The 15,439-nt window shown below is 38.4% G+C and overlaps 1 protein-coding gene across 1 annotated transcript in view; it reads left to right on the top strand.

Annotated features, from left to right (window-relative positions):
• Positions 1 to 223: 223 nt before the first annotated feature.
• Positions 224 to 15,439, top strand: part of PTPN13 (protein tyrosine phosphatase, non-receptor type 13 (APO-1/CD95 (Fas)-associated phosphatase)) — a gene marked incomplete at both ends in the record, with an annotated part of 40,260 nt that continues 25,044 nt past the window's right edge. Inside the window, 10 exons of the mRNA XM_010146226.1 lie at positions 224 to 357; positions 1,594 to 1,689; positions 3,528 to 3,621; positions 9,824 to 10,043; positions 11,450 to 11,524; positions 11,638 to 11,812; positions 12,860 to 13,013; positions 13,166 to 13,304; positions 13,710 to 13,862; positions 15,246 to 15,428. Of these exons, the coding sequence (XP_010144528.1) occupies positions 224 to 357; positions 1,594 to 1,689; positions 3,528 to 3,621; positions 9,824 to 10,043; positions 11,450 to 11,524; positions 11,638 to 11,812; positions 12,860 to 13,013; positions 13,166 to 13,304; positions 13,710 to 13,862; positions 15,246 to 15,428 (1,423 nt within the window). The remainder of the gene's footprint in view (positions 358 to 1,593; positions 1,690 to 3,527; positions 3,622 to 9,823; positions 10,044 to 11,449; positions 11,525 to 11,637; positions 11,813 to 12,859; positions 13,014 to 13,165; positions 13,305 to 13,709; positions 13,863 to 15,245; positions 15,429 to 15,439) is intronic.

Genomic DNA, 15,439 nt, shown 5'->3' with positions numbered 1-15,439 from the left:
GTTCTTTTTCCATCTTTTTGCTTCAAAGTCAGTTTAGCTGACTAGAAAAACCTACAGCTATTAAAACTACTGGGAAAGAAGAGATCTGTTTTCAGTTAAACATTTCGGTACCGTAGCTCCAGTATCATGTTTGGATTAATACCTCACTTAAAGGGCTGGGAGCGTTTTAAAAATACATCTTCAGAAGCTACCCACTGAATTTGGGTTTTGTTTCCCACTTTAGGAAAGTAATTGTTAGATTGGTGGTAGATTTCTTTGTCGTAAAATCCGGAACACTGAAAGTAGCCATTGTTAAAGACCAAAGCAACCCCATCCCCCCAAACTCTCCCGCAGTGAATTCTCCTCACTTTGCTGTTGGTAGGTTAGCAAATGTGGAAGCACTATTACTTGATTCTAAGAGTAATGTGAAATGTCCTTAGAATTAAGTGGGTTGTATGCTGCTAAGCAGTGCAGCTGCGATGGGCTGGAGGAAGCAGTTGGTTTCATGGGCTGATTGGTGACATCGCTTACTTTTCCCAGTTTTGTTAAGGAATCTTGTATTTGATGGGACAGTGGGGAGCTGTGCAGCCCAAGTGAGCTGGTAGAAATTGCAGAATGCTGGCTTTTAAGGAGGAAGGTTTTGGAAACAGTCCAAAATTAACATGAACTAGTGTTTGGTCTTGATCTTTTATCTTATTGTGTCGTTTTCCTGTGTTGAGTTCTTCCCTTCTTCCATAGTAAGTCTGAATGAGTAGTGTTACTGACTGCGTATTGAGTGCAATGCAGAGACAGCCTTTGGAGGTAAAGACGGCCACATTTTTCTCTCTCTTACACAGTGAACCGTTGATAGTCCCAAAATGTGGGGACTTTTTTGTTTCCTGCTTTTATGCACATTATGTGGTTGGTTGTGGCTTGCGCATAGGAGAGTTTTGGAGTTTGTTGTGAATGTCAAGTACACATCCCTTCCATGGAGTCCCTTGCTCCAGTATGTTATTTAAGGAATCCGCCAAGAGTAGGGACCAAGACTCCTGTATTGATATCCCATCACATGCATTTAGCTGTTCTGGTTAATTAAATATCCTTATAGGGGCTTAACTGATTGTTAATCATGTTTTGTTGACTTCAAAGAAGAGCTGAATGATTTACAATTTTCCAGTTCCTGCTTTATCTCTGGGGATATTTTCCCTATTTCATCGTGAAGGAACCAGGGACTGAGTCCTGGTTGTTGCTTTCTACACGGAAGAGGTGCAACAAACTATTTTCCTAACTTTTGTTTGCAGAAGGGATTGGGTTTTGTCTTGGATTTTGTTGGTTATTTAAATATTATTTTCAGCTTGGAAGTGATGGTAAGAGAGAAGTTCCGAGGAGGTGGCTCCATTAGGATAGCCAAGTGAGGCCAGACAGACCATGAAACCCTCAGGCTGCAGGGACGGAATGAGACTGGGGCTGCACAGCATCCATGGCGGGGTTGCTTTCGGACTCCATAGCCACAGACAGGCATTTTTAAATGTTTCAAGAAGATTCTTTTAAAATGTCAAATGTTAATTTGTCTTTGATTTTTGCATTAGAGCTCTTGCTCTCTTACTCTTCTGATACTCTGATTTAAACTTTCAGAGCCTTTGAGAAGGTACAAATCTTACCACAGTGACGTTTATAGTACTTCGAGTGAAAGTCCATCTGTTATTTCTTCAGAACCAGATTTCAGACAAGGTAAGACTGGTTTTTAAAAAGAAAAAAAAATGAAACCTGCACATATCTCCCCCAAAAACCTACAAAAGAAGCAAAAACCCAAACAAACAAACAAAAAAACCCTGAAGAAAAAAGTTCAAGATAAAAAAAATAGAACCCAAAAGTACAAAGTTAAATGTTTAGTAGGAGGCTTGATAATTACCACTAATATGTAGCTGTATGATGATTTCATGTAATTATGACATTGTGTACAGTTCAGTATAATTGGCAGTATGTTCAGAAATGAGTTTGACATTTAGCACTTTGGAAGGAAACTGATAGGAAAAGCTGGAAATAGTTTACTTTTTACTGGAATGCTTGTTTTAAATAATGCGCTGTCTTCAGAGGCACAAAAATGATTAAGTCAGTGTACAACAACAATAAATTGCAAAAGCTTGATATGGGACATACATGGTTTAATTACCTTTGTGTCAGTGGGTTTTACTGTGGGGGTTAAATGGTTGATAATTTATAGGCGAACGATTTCAGTGTAGCGCAATAGTAGTATATAGCACAGGCTGTTCATATGATAAGTTTAAGTAACTTCTGTGAAAGCAATGGCTTGGAAAAGCAGGAGATGGTATGAAGGGTTGTTCACTGACGCGTGGCAGGAGGGCTTTCTTTATGTGCAGGAGAAGCACAGCGTGGAAGGAAATGCTTGGAGCATTATTTTGAAAGTAGTGCTAGAATGAAGTCAAGAAAACAGTAGTTAGCAAGCTAGAATATAGCTGCACTGTGTGTATTCTGTACTCAGAATTCCAACCCAGCCTCCCTGGACTTGCTGCGCTTTCAAGCTTCCTTGTCCTTGTCTGCCCTCCTACTTACTGAGGCTAAGGAGCAGCAACAAGTAGCAAGGCTCCTGTAACACATTTCCCTTCATTTTCTTGCCATTTAGAATGGGCTGTCTATGGGTTCCAGTCCAAAGTCTCCTAATCTTCAGAGCTTAACAACTCCTAAGGCAAAAGAGAGCTGCCTTCTGGCTACTAATAGTAGTATTGCTGGACTCAGTGAAATGACTGTTAAAAAAAAAAAAAAAAAAAAAAAAAAAAAAAAAAAAAAAAAAAAAAAACAAACCAAAAACCAAAAAAACCTTTCTAAATCAATGTGGCTGTAATGTGTTCTGCAAGAGCTCTACTGCTAGCTCTGTTTATTGAGAGTATAGGAAGAGATGGAAGTGAAGTAGTTTCCAAAATCAAGCTCTAAGTGTAGGATCTCGGGTGCTGCTACAGGAAGACATACCAGCAAAGAAGACGACTATTACAAATAGAATAGCAAGTTGTTATGTTGCCAAAAAGAAAAATAAAATTTTATCAATTATAAGGAGGAGCCAGATTCCAGGGACAAAAATGAAGCACACTAGTTCGGCAATACATATATATACTGATTTCTTAACCCCGTTCTTGTAACCTGGATGCATAATTACTTAGCTGGTTTGTTTCTGTTCTGGATTGGGTTTGTATGATTTTTCTGCCATGTATGTGTCTCAACTCATGGCTGACAAAGAAATGTGCCACCTTGGAAAAGTGTTTATGCAATTGGGGGGGTGGGGGGCCAAGTGGGGTTAATTATGGCTTCTTTCAGGCTTTTCTTAGTATTCCTCTCTAGACGACTTGAGTAGTTTCGTTGGGGGAGGCTATAAGATCACTTAGAAAATCAACCTCATAATACTAGTTTGGCTAATACTGTAATGCCATTGTGAAGAACACATGAATCTGATTCCTTCTAAGTAATCTCACATGACTGATAAGTCCTGTTTTTTAGACAGGCTTACTCTGTGTGCTTTGCCCAGTCAGGAATTAATTTGTCTTTTGGTTTGCTAGTGAGAAGAAATGAAGGTCTCAAGAGAGATGATGCCAGTGGTGCTTTACCAGGTGCTGATGATATCTCCACATCAAGTCAAGCTCAGAGGGCCAGGTAAACCCTGTGAAAACAGTGCGTCTTGGAGTGCTTTGTCTTTATCAAAGAAAGTATGCTAAATCTGCAAGCAAATTTTTCAATCCCGTCCCAGCTTCTGTTTAAAGTTTAAAAATGGCACACTTGAAAGAAAATAGCGTTTCAGAATTACCTCTTGCAGTCTTAAGTAACCTCATGATGCACTGTGGTGCAGAAGTAGATACAGCAGTTAGGAGTCCAAATTCAGTTCCCTTATTTAATGGAGACTGAGTTGTGCTCTGTGAATTTGCTGTATCTGTCAGAAGATCAGAGGCTATGTTCTGCTTTAAAATATTTAATAATTTTTATTTTCATTATACTTTTCTAAAATTTTTGGAAAGTATTATTATTATTTCAGATTAATTTGCGTTTTTTAAAATCTAATCAGGAAATTATAACATGCATATTTTTTTAAAAAAAGCCAAAGCCATACATTTGGTTGGTTATTCTGGCAGACTTAGTTTATGTTGTGTTTGGATTAAATTTTAATACCTCAGCACTGATTAGGGAGGCCAATTCCATAACAATTTATGCTGTTTCAAATTTATTTTGCTGTGTTGTGTATTTGAAAATTGCATCTGTTTGGCTTTTATTTTTCCAAGTGATGTTCATTGATATTGCTTTAAAAAGTAGGTTCTGCTTTGTATGTCACCTTAATACAACATCTCTGTACAACAGAAGTGTATCTTGCCATACCTGTTAGGTTTTGCAATTACTTCCATTCTGTTTGTTTGAGAATTATTATTTGCACTGATTTTTTGGATTGAAAATTTTTTTCTCCATTTCTGCCAGATGCAGAAGCACCTTGGAATATTTTCTAAAAATGATTGAAATAATTTTTGTAGTAAGGGAGAAAGAAACAAACGAAGACACTCATGCATTTTCCCCTCTTCCCTCACGACATTGTAATAGCAAAGCCTTCTCTCAACAGCTCTTGGCGTTGTTTGGGGTAGATCAGGAGAAAGATTGCTGCTATCCTCAATATTTTAGGATACGTGTATGTTTTTGGCATGAGTTAGATGGGATTCTGCTCTATACTATTAAAGACACTTGAAGGGGTCTGAAGATTGTAACTGTTTCAGATGATGCAGCAAGGCTGTCAGATGGCTCCTCCATATTCATTTAACATAAAGTGATGTGCAGTGAGTAGGGTTTAGAGCCATGCTTTGAACATGAAAATGAAAATAAATGAATATCTGTTTCTTGCACTGTATTGTGTGCCTTAAATGGATCCGAGTAAGGCAGGGTCTCAGACAAGCTGTATCTGAGTGCAGATGAAGAGAGCAATTACTTAGAAATCTTACAGCTTTTGGGGGTCTGTTGAGCAACATCATACGTTTTCTTACTACTTACACTTTGCCTGAAAAATGCGAAGACATTTAGAAACTTATGTATTGCTGTTTCTTGCAGGGGAGAAGTATTTAGGCATTGCTTAGCTGTGTCAACACTGCTTTGTTGGCAGGAATATGGTATCTATTCACGTAACAGCATATTAAACTACGATGTCCAAGCAGTCTGAGAAATCCAGCCTGTCTTGATATGAGAGGATTTGGGCTAGTATGTGAGCTTTTAGGGCAAATTTTCAAGTACTTGCTTTACATGTTTATGTTCTATTTAACCCATTTAAAGAGCTGTAAATTTCTGCTTTGCATTTTATGCTGTCTGTCAGAAAAGTAGACTATTACTACTGTGTGTATAGAATGGGTGTATAGCTTTCTCGTTTTGCCTTTTTATTTTGGTGAATACCACTAAGCCAGCTTTCATTCTTCTTTGACTCAAACCCAGGAAAGTTGCCAATTCAACACTGTAACTATGCTTCAAAATAAAACAGCAGTAATTTGTGGATGCTGATAGAGAACTTTTGTTTCTATTTACAAAATGTTTCAAAAACAGAAAGTAGTATGTGGTATGTAAATAAGTCACGTTGCTGTAGATGAATCAGACCTCTTATACAAGTGAAAATGCCGTGATAAAACAGCACATACTTTTTCATGGTTCATTTTACTTTATATTTCTCTTGTTAAGACTGATACCTTTAATGGACATAACTTGTATATGTGTGAAATATAGAAGGAAAATATAATTTTGTAAATGCAGCATAGACTTACCTGTTCTGCTTAGCAATGGAATTAACTTTACATGTATGTAACTACAGAGTCTTACTTCAAGGCTTAGTATTTTTTTTTTTAATCCCCTATTCCTGCTTGGCCTCCTCTCTGTGCCTTTGCTAAATGATACCACTCTGCACTTGCACAAAAATGGTATGGTGGGATACCATATATAGTTCTTTACTGATTCAAAGGATTAGCTTTTTTTGACCTATTGAGAAACAGGAAAGCAGCCTGAGCAGAATTTAGTCCTAAAATAATACTTAGATAATACCTCTGTGAATTATGTGAGCTAAACAGAAAACAGTGCATGCTCTTTCTCCAACAGCTGTTAAAACCTTCCAGTGCTAACAAATGTAGAAGGAATACCATCACAGATAGCTGGTTAATCAGGGAGGTTTCTAAGAAAGTAACTTAATATTTTTATTCAGAATACTGCATGTTGCTGCTTTAAAACATCCTGTGTTGCAGAAGACCATGGCTTTTCCTTCATAAGCTCTCAAAGTACAACTGTTGATGACAAGTTCCAAGGAGCAGGTTCTCAGAGTTTACTTTTTTTTTTTTTGGCTGGTTATTTTATTTCAGAGTTTGGGGAAGTATATGCAACTTACTTCATTACTTGAATTCCATCAACACTTGGGAGCATGTTTCAGTGCTTTTCTCTGTATTCAGAGATACCGTCTGTACTTCAGTACATGTTAAATTTACTGCTCCTGTTGCATGTCCTTAGAGTCAGGCTGCTTAATTGTTCATGGCATTATCCTTGTAAAACTGAGTTGTAAATGAAAAAGAGGGATTTCGATTTGAGGGAGTCTGTTGCCAATACAAAAAAAACAATCCAAAACAATGAAGCCGTTCAGAGTTATCAGCCTGTGCAATTTGTGCTGTTTGGGAGGGCTGGCCTGCTCTTAAACTATCAGAAGCTGTAGGTTTTTCAGTAGTACACTCGGTGTACACTCAAACCCTTCTCTGTGACTGTTGTCCTTAAACTTCTTGCAATACTTTCCTCATGGCAATGGATACTTGTGTCTTTTCCTCCTTGGTTTTTGTATTCCTTATTTTTGTCCCTTTTGGTTTTTTTCTTCCTTTACTATTTCTTCCTTTTTCTCTCTAGGAGCAGCAACTGACATGGATCTCTTCCTTCTCTTGTGTTTTCCTTCTACTAGATTTCATTTCCGTATCCTTCCTACCTTACCAAAAGGCATCCATCTTTCTCAATCTATTCTTGACCTTTCTACTGCACTAATCATTAGAGAATGTCTACCTGCTTCCCTTCTTCCAGCTTCCTTCTCTGACCCAATACCTGCTAATTTCTTGGTAAGTACATTAGGTGAGGAGATAATTTGCTTCCCTCTATACTTTTGTAGGAGTCAGCCTTCCAGGTTATTGCTCACCTACAGTCTTCAGGTTAGTAAGTAGCACTGAGATTCTGGTTTGCAGACAGACATTGATGAAAATACCAAGGGCTGATGAAGTACCATAGGAAACACACTTCTATGATACTGTGTTAGGAATGTAATTTGGAATTTTTGTTCTTGTTGGAGTAATAATATTTGCATGTTCTGAACTTCATGGAAGAGCTCTGCCTGTATCTGTCAACAGTAGCTCTGGTTCTGCAGAATGAGCGATGCACTCCTAGTCTTGGAACCTAAAGAGTGAATCATGCTGATACCCTGGGTAGAAAATTGACAGTCTGACCAAGCCAGAGCTACTTTTATTTAGGATACTGAAGCATTCTACTTTCTAGTTGGTGATGGTGCTTAGGTACTGAGTTAGGAAAAATTTTAAACCAATAGGTTTTTGAGCTTGCTCCCCAGGCACCACTCCAATTTTCAGAGAAACTAAGACATGTCAACAATGATGATAAACCAACATAACGATAATACAGAGTAGCTTATTGTTTCTATTGCACAGAGCTGTATGTTATTTAAAAGACAACGTTTTTCTGCAGAGGAGTTTTCACATTAGCAAGTATTTTCAGATACAGCCATATAGATAACACCATGTCCGTCTTTTTCATATAATCTTTGATAATTCATAGATATTTATGTTCAGAAAGTGTTTGCTTTTGGTTTATGTCAAAGCCCATCCTTAGACCTTGATCTGAAGGGCGCTCGTGGGTCTATTTAGCTTAGTTCATTATGAATATTCCCACATATGTTGATCTTAATAAAATTCCTCTTGGTGAAAATCGAAGAACATGAACAAGTCTTTGCAGGTCTGAGGCTTTTTCTCATTACTTTGTCCTTTTAGATGCAATTACTAAGTCATGTTGCAGAAAGGAATAGAAGAGGGAGAAGGGAAGCAATGCTGTGAAAGGCCTGCCCAAGGGAAAGGATAATGGGCTTACATGAATACATTTTACTGTAACTATCTATATCCACCCTGAAATTCCATTGGAGGAACTTCAGCATTGACTTTCTCAGTTTGTAGGGCATTAGTGATGTTTTATTGCCTGGGCTCTTGTCATAATGACTCTTCTTATTTTAATGCTGGTTTTGTATGCTAACCAATGAAACTTCAGTATTAAAAAAATTAAGAGAATGTGGTGCATTGTTCACACTATTAGCATTCATTAGACACTTTGTTGCAAAAAGATGAAAGAAAAAATTTGAAATCATGTCCTTCAATTAGCAGAGACAACTGTACTGTCTGGACAGGTGCATTTTGTCTTAGATTATTGGCTGATTTGTCATTCACCAAACATCGTTAGGTTATTTTAAAAAGCAGGTATGTTTTTAAAAGTCTGGGGATTATCTTGCACTGTGAAGGGGCTGTATGTCAGCGGCAGTGCAGAACTTGCTCTATGTTTATCTGTATTGCTAAACTTCAGTGCAGCTTTAAGGATATGCAGGCTTCGAAACGCTTGCTTTGCTCTTTCATGTTTTTCATTACTCTGACATACCGTCTAAACTAACACTTCGCTTAGAATTGCTAAAAGTATTTTTTGGTGGATGTTGTTAATTTTCTCTGTCCATTTGTGTTCTAAAAATTGCCTCTATATAGATAAGTTAACAGATGGGGTACATTGGGGTTTTTTCTTGTTTTAGGATTTCTACATAAGCCTTGATTGGTTTATATTTAGTTTGGAGTTTAAAGGTTGTTTTCTGTAAGCATAGAACAGAAGGAGGGAAGTGGAAGTTGGTTTTCTTTTTCTTGGGTTTATCCTTTCTTTGCATTTCCTAACCTCCTGATTTTCAAATAAAAATTACTTTTGTTCACCCAAAATAAGGCATTCCTTCTACAGAGAATAAAATTAGTAGGACATTTGGGATCCGTATGTGGTGAGAAAAAAACTGGAGGATAGATTGCTGTGTTTTTCAGAAATACTGATGGGGTTTTTTGTTTGTTTTTTCTCTTTTTACTTCAGGTTAATAATTTAGCCTCTTAATTTTTTGTGGTGGCTGTGTATCAATCATTCTTAGGAATTAAAAAGAGAGGATTTTTTTCTGCAAAATACGATGGTGAAAACATTAGAGTATGAAAGAATAATTTAGGATATTGATAAATATATAAATAATTATATAAATATTTCAAGCCATACTACTGTTCATGAAATAAATAACAGTGCTGTGCAAAGAGTTCAGAAAGAATTGCTAGAGAAAGTGATTGGCACAATATTTACTTATATAAAGTACACTGTTATTTTAGGTGGTTTTTTGGTTTTTTTTTAACTACATGGTTTTGAGCATGCCTTTTTCACAGTCCCTGCTTGGACAGAGAAATTAAGACATTTCCAAAGCATTCATATTTCTCTTCCTCCTGTGTGTTCTGGAACAACTGGGTTTGTACTGATTCACTGGGTTTGTACTGTCTTTTTAGACTGCAGCTGACCCTCTATTTTCATACGAATAAAAGACAGGCAGCTGTAGAAACTCAACGTTTTTGCTCATTTTCTGTATTGATGGATTGGTCTAGAGTGCTAACGTCCTGGCTGCTGAGTAAATGTTGTGTTTAATGTAGTATTTGATAACTAGCTTTTGTATTCTGGGTTTCCACTTAAGTAAATGCTTAAAACAGCAGAACATCTTAGGCACAGCTACTAAAGTTTTTCATCCCCTCTGACTGTACTGTAGGCAACATGAAGCACCATTTGAAGGCAATCTAGTAAGTCAAGAAGTGATGCTAAAGCGTCAGGAAGAAGAAATGATGCAGCTGCAAGCTAGAATGGCTCTCAGGCAGTCCCGACCTAACCTCTACCCAGGAGATGCAATTAGGTCCTCAATGCTTGACATCACCAGAGATCCACTGAGAGAAATAGCCCTGGAAACAGCCATGACACAAAGAAAACTGAGGGTAATGCTCTAATCTTGGTTCAACTATTATTTTTGTTGATGCAGAGCAGTGTCTTGACTGAAACTCGTAACATGAGAGATTCGGAAACTGGGTCCTGTAATAAACAGTCAACTGATTAAATAGGTGTTTGATGTTGCCCTGATAGGAAACTTTACAGGGTAAAATTCTGAGGTTTTGTGGCATTAGTGGCTATGTAGCCTAAAGCAGTATCAAGATATCCTAAAACAGACAGCAAGCCTTGAGTACAGATGGCATTGTTTCAACCACTTCAAATTGCATTTATTTTGCTTAGTGGAATATGGATGTGTCTAACCAGCATCAAAGGTTTCATCAATAAATGAACAAGCTGGTAGAAAGTAAAAAAAGGTGGAGTGTATTCATTTGACCCTTGGGTTCACCCTGAATCTCTGTGCAAGCTCTCTGTTCCTTTCCCGGCTCTCTTGGTACATAGATGAAATACAAGATTACAGAGAAAGGAGGAGACAGGGATGTAGAGTGGCTGATGTTTAAAAGAGATGATAGCTTGATGCCCTCTGCTGCTGCTTTCAGTCACTTGGATTTATTTATTATTTTTTCAAGGATGGGAAAGCTTGGAACAAGACTCAGGTGAATTTGCTGTCCTAATCCAGGGTAATAGTTGCTGTATCTGACCCCAGTCCATAGCACTCTGACTAGTTAGTTCATGTAAGCTTTAACTAACCATGTTGGTTCCTCCTCAGCCCTTAAGAGGTTTACATGCAGATGTTTTAAATATAGTACGCAGTAGGCAGTAGCCAGTGAAGGTTTCCCCTCAAAAAGTGAATCATGGCCCACTTTTTTAAGGTGGTATTGAAGTGGGTATTGTGCAAAGTACTTCCTTTAACAGTTTGGATGGGTAACCTCCTATACTTTACAGGGTGAATTAGTAGGACATTTATTTGTCTATAGGCAGACAGAAATTGGCCAGGATCTCTGCTTGAACCCAGCAGATAGAATTAGGCTGAAACATTTCAGTCTTTAGGAGACAAGATTTGTGTGTCACAAGCAGATATTTGTCATGGTGAAATTGCCACCAATGCAGAAAACCTTAGTAATGTCAGGCAGTTGCTCACTGAGATAAGCTCAGATGGTCCTAGTATGCAACCCATACCCTGTATTTTAAAGGAAGACAAATAATATTATAGTCTTGGCTTTTTGCCCAGCAAAGGAAGGTAAATATGCAGGTAATGATAGCTCGTCAATGGTATCTGGCACACATGCTGGCAAAATCAGATTCTTTAGACTTGCCTGCTCATGGGGGGAACTTGGTACAATTTTTTGAGTTTTGGCCTTTGGTTCCTCTTTGGTATTTGCAGTACAGGAGTTAACTGTGCCTCACTCTGCTGTCCCAGCAACACAGTGTTCATTCATACTCTTGTAATTTGCAGAATTTCTTTGGCCCTGAGTTTGTGAAAATGACAATTGAGCCATTCATCTCCTTGGATCTGCCAAAGTCTATCTTGGTGAGTAAGAAAAGGGCTATTCAGCAATCAGTGGCAGGTGAAGTACGTTAAAGCAACAAATGCGCTTTTGTCACAAGTGTGAATGTCGGTATATTTTATTTCACAACATGTAGACTAAGAAAGGGAGGAATGATGACACCCGGCGTAAAGTAAATGTGATGCTTCTGAGTGGGCAGAAGCTGGAGCTAACCTGTGATACCAAAACAATATGTAAAGATGTCTTTGATATGGTTGTTGCCCATATTGGCTTGGTGGAGCATCACTTGTTTGGACTGGCTACTTTAAGAGGTAAGAATAATGCTTTGATGTAACTGACAGGTACAAAATAAAAATTAGTTACATGATGTTGAGAGAAGATAAGCAGAGACTGCCTGGCATCTATGAAGCACATACTTCAAGTTATGTTCCCTTGTATTGGGTCAAAATACATTCCTCAATGAAGAACAACTTTGCACAATAAAATTCTACATTTGTTTAAGTAATGGCAGCTCATCTCGAGCAGCCTTTTCCTTTTCGTGGCCGAGTTTTCTTCCCTGCTGTTTGTTGCCTTCACTGTGCCTAGTTACCCCTCAGAGGACATGAATGGTTGCCTTCAGAGGACATGGGTTCTGTTAGTATGCCCTAGGCAACATTGCAGCCTCTTGTGGAGTTAAACCTGTTGGGATGCACAGGAGAGCCCCTTGTATAGGAGGAGTTGTCTTAAGAAAAAAATAATTTGCTTCTGAGCTATTAGTTTTCTGTTATTAGAACTGACCCGAAGTTGGACTTCCCCCCACCCCCAATCCATAGAAAGACGTTGTAGCGGAACCAAGATGTTCAGACCCAAGTTTCCTGTCAGCACGTCTCACAGGATGTTGCAGAATTGTAGTGCTCAGAATAGAATAAAGTGCTGCCCGAGACAGAAGCCCTTACTCCAAGAGTTTACTCTATCCATGGCAGGCTACCAGTGCTCTTGGCAGTTTAGAAAACCTCAAAAACATTTGCAGAAATGTAAGTGGGATGGAAGTATAGTAAGGGAGGGAAGGAATGAACAGGTTTTGGATTTCCTATGGGATAAGAATTTTGAAATTTTAAAGAAACCCTAGTTCCTGTTTTGTAGCTATCACAGAAGGTAACTTTTCCCCACTGGTGTCTTTAGGATAACTATAAAATTATTTCTTCTGCCCTTATTCAGTGATGCCTTTAATAGCTATTGTACTTAAAAGCCATTGTTAGTCAACAGAAAACCTTACTGTTCAAACCCAAATTTCAGAATTGTAAATCTGGTCTTAATCCTCCAGCTGGGTTTGATTTTAATATTTCTACCCATGTGCTTCCCTTTAACATTCATGGCAGACAGTGAATTTTTCTTCGTTGATCCTGACATAAAGCTAAGTAAAGTAGCTCCAGAAGGATGGAAAGAAGAACCAAAAAAAAAGAACAAGCCCCCTGTCAACTTCACTCTGTTTTTTCGCATTAAGTTTTTTGTGGATGATGTCAGCCTTATACAGTGAGTATACGAAAAAAAATTTAAACCCCTAATCCGTAAATTTATGGGATTGGATATTAATCAAATACTGGAAATTTGCTGTAACAGGAAGAGTGCCAAAGATGCTGTGGGATTTTTGTGGGTTTTGTTTTTATTTTCTTTTCCCGTTCTAGGCACACGCTGACCTGTCATCAGTATTATCTACAGTTGCGGAAGGACATCCTGGAAGGCAGGATGCACTGTGATGATGAGACAGCCTTATTGTTAGCATCCCTAGCTCTCCAGGCTGAGTATGGAGATTACCAGGCCGAGGTACACCATCAGTTTCACCTTTCACTATGTTCTTGCTGCTGAATTAAAGAATGGACTCTGAGCTGCTACACGTGCTTCACAGCTCTGCCCTGGATGGGAGGCTCAGCTGCTATGCTGTTGGCAACTTTTGCTGTGGGCAAGTTTTCTTTTAGTCTGATAAAGGGCTTTTGCAGAATCCAGTTCAAGATCTGGGTGTTGAACCCCGTCTCTTCAGTGGAAGTGGAGTCAGGTTTGAATAGGAGAAAACCATATCTGAAATTAAGTTCTGGGTCAGGGTTGAGATTCTGAATCCCTCCTCTTACTCAGTTGTGATGTATAGTTCTTTGCAAAATTAATGTTTGTACTTCATTGCTGTCCATAGAGTAGTATATGGAGATGTCATCCCAAAAATGTTTCATGTTGTAGGTGCATGGCATGTCATATTTCAGACTAGAACACTATGTCCCGGCTAGAGTGATGGAGAAACTAGATCTGCCTTACATCAAGGAAGAGCTGCCAAAATTGCATAGCACTTATGTGGGTGCCTCTGAAAAGGAGACAGAATTAGAATTTTTGAAGGTAAGTGGGTAGCAGTTTGAGTCCTTAATGTCTAACTTAGGAAATTCCATGTGGACATATGGGTGCATGAACTTAAACCAAATGCACAGGAAAACAGCTCAGGTTCTGAATAACACAGAAAGAAAGAAAGCTGAAAGGATCTTTTCAAAAGACCTGTCATTACAGGTGAAAAGAAATTATAATAGAAGGGAAGGAAGCCCTTTCACTTTTTTCCCCAATCAGTAGTCTTCCTGCTTTAACTCAAACTAGATAAAAGCAACTATTGATCCTTGTATTTACTCTAAAGGAAGCTATAATTATGAGGCAGCACACCCTGCATTCCCTACATCCCTTGTTCTTTCTGTTGAGGGGAAAAAAAGTAAATATTTAAATTATGAAAAGTTTTGTTACAACCAATACAGTTTACGGTGCTTGGTATGAAGCAAACCAGAAGCATTACGAAGCAGACTTCCTTGTACAGGTACATGTAAGATGATAGGAAAAACATAATCACAGGTATATTTGGTTGACTTTAAGAAAAGTAGGTATGGTGTTTGCTGCTGTTGCTTATGAGCAACTCGATACAGAGGCTGCAGATGAGTTCTAGGGGTAATGGTTTGCTGCTGAGACACTGGATAACCATTACACTGTAATTCCACAATCACACTGTAGTTCCACAGTCTCTTTGAGAAGGTGATGGAAGAGGCACTCAGCTGACTCTGTCCCTTCTAAGGCTGTTGTTCGTTTTGCTCATTTGGCAGAAATGTTCTTTTAACTTAACCTCTGAGAACAAGAGTAGGAAACTTGATCCTAGCTAAACCTAACCTGACTGGGGGTGGGTGAGGAGAACAGTTAGATTCCCTCATTTGATTCATTACATCAGTCCCTTATGCCACTACTGAAGAGACAGCAGCAACGAATGACTGGGAGTGCAAAGTGGTTGAAACTCCGTTTTTTGTCAGCTACGATGCCTTAATGTGATCACAGAATGCAGTGTTAATCTAACTCTATGCTTTAACAAATATGTCAGTAACAAGTGCATCTGTCTAGTTATAGGTTGTTGACAACAATTACTTTGTGCAAGTTTGACTTACAGACATTCTTGATTCATGCTTTTGTTTGATTTTAGTAAATGCTGGGTTCATTTGCAGTAGTGTTTGGCAGGTGAAGAGATACTAACAACACTCATAATCCTCTAGAGCAGCTGACACGTGTCGTAACATCTCTAAATTGTTAAGTGGAATCACCGGGCAGAGAGGAATATTTTTTTCTAAAATCCGTATGTATATATGTGCATATATTAAAATATTTATACAGAAGTGTATTATTTATATAGAGGTATAAAAATCTTGTAATGGCCTTAACTTCATATCCTTAAAAATTTCCTTGCATTGACCTGTACAGTTGTGTCAGAGGCTCACGGAGTATGGTGTTCATCTTCATCATGTGTTGCCTGAGAAGAAATCCCAAACAGGTATCCTTCTGGGAGTGTGCTCCAAAGGAGTCGTCATTTTTGAAGTTCACAACAGTGCCCGCACACCTGTACTACGCTTCCCATGGAGAGAGACAAAGAAAATATCCTTTAGTGTAAGTTGGCC

The sequence above is a fragment of the Buceros rhinoceros genome, unplaced genomic scaffold (assembly GCF_000710305.1).
Source record: "Buceros rhinoceros silvestris isolate BGI_N320 unplaced genomic scaffold, ASM71030v1 scaffold17782, whole genome shotgun sequence".
In the NCBI taxonomy this organism is placed as follows: Eukaryota; Metazoa; Chordata; class Aves; order Bucerotiformes; family Bucerotidae; genus Buceros; species Buceros rhinoceros.
The sequence above is the reverse complement of the archived record's forward strand: the minus strand, read 5'-3'. Positions and strand labels throughout refer to the sequence as shown.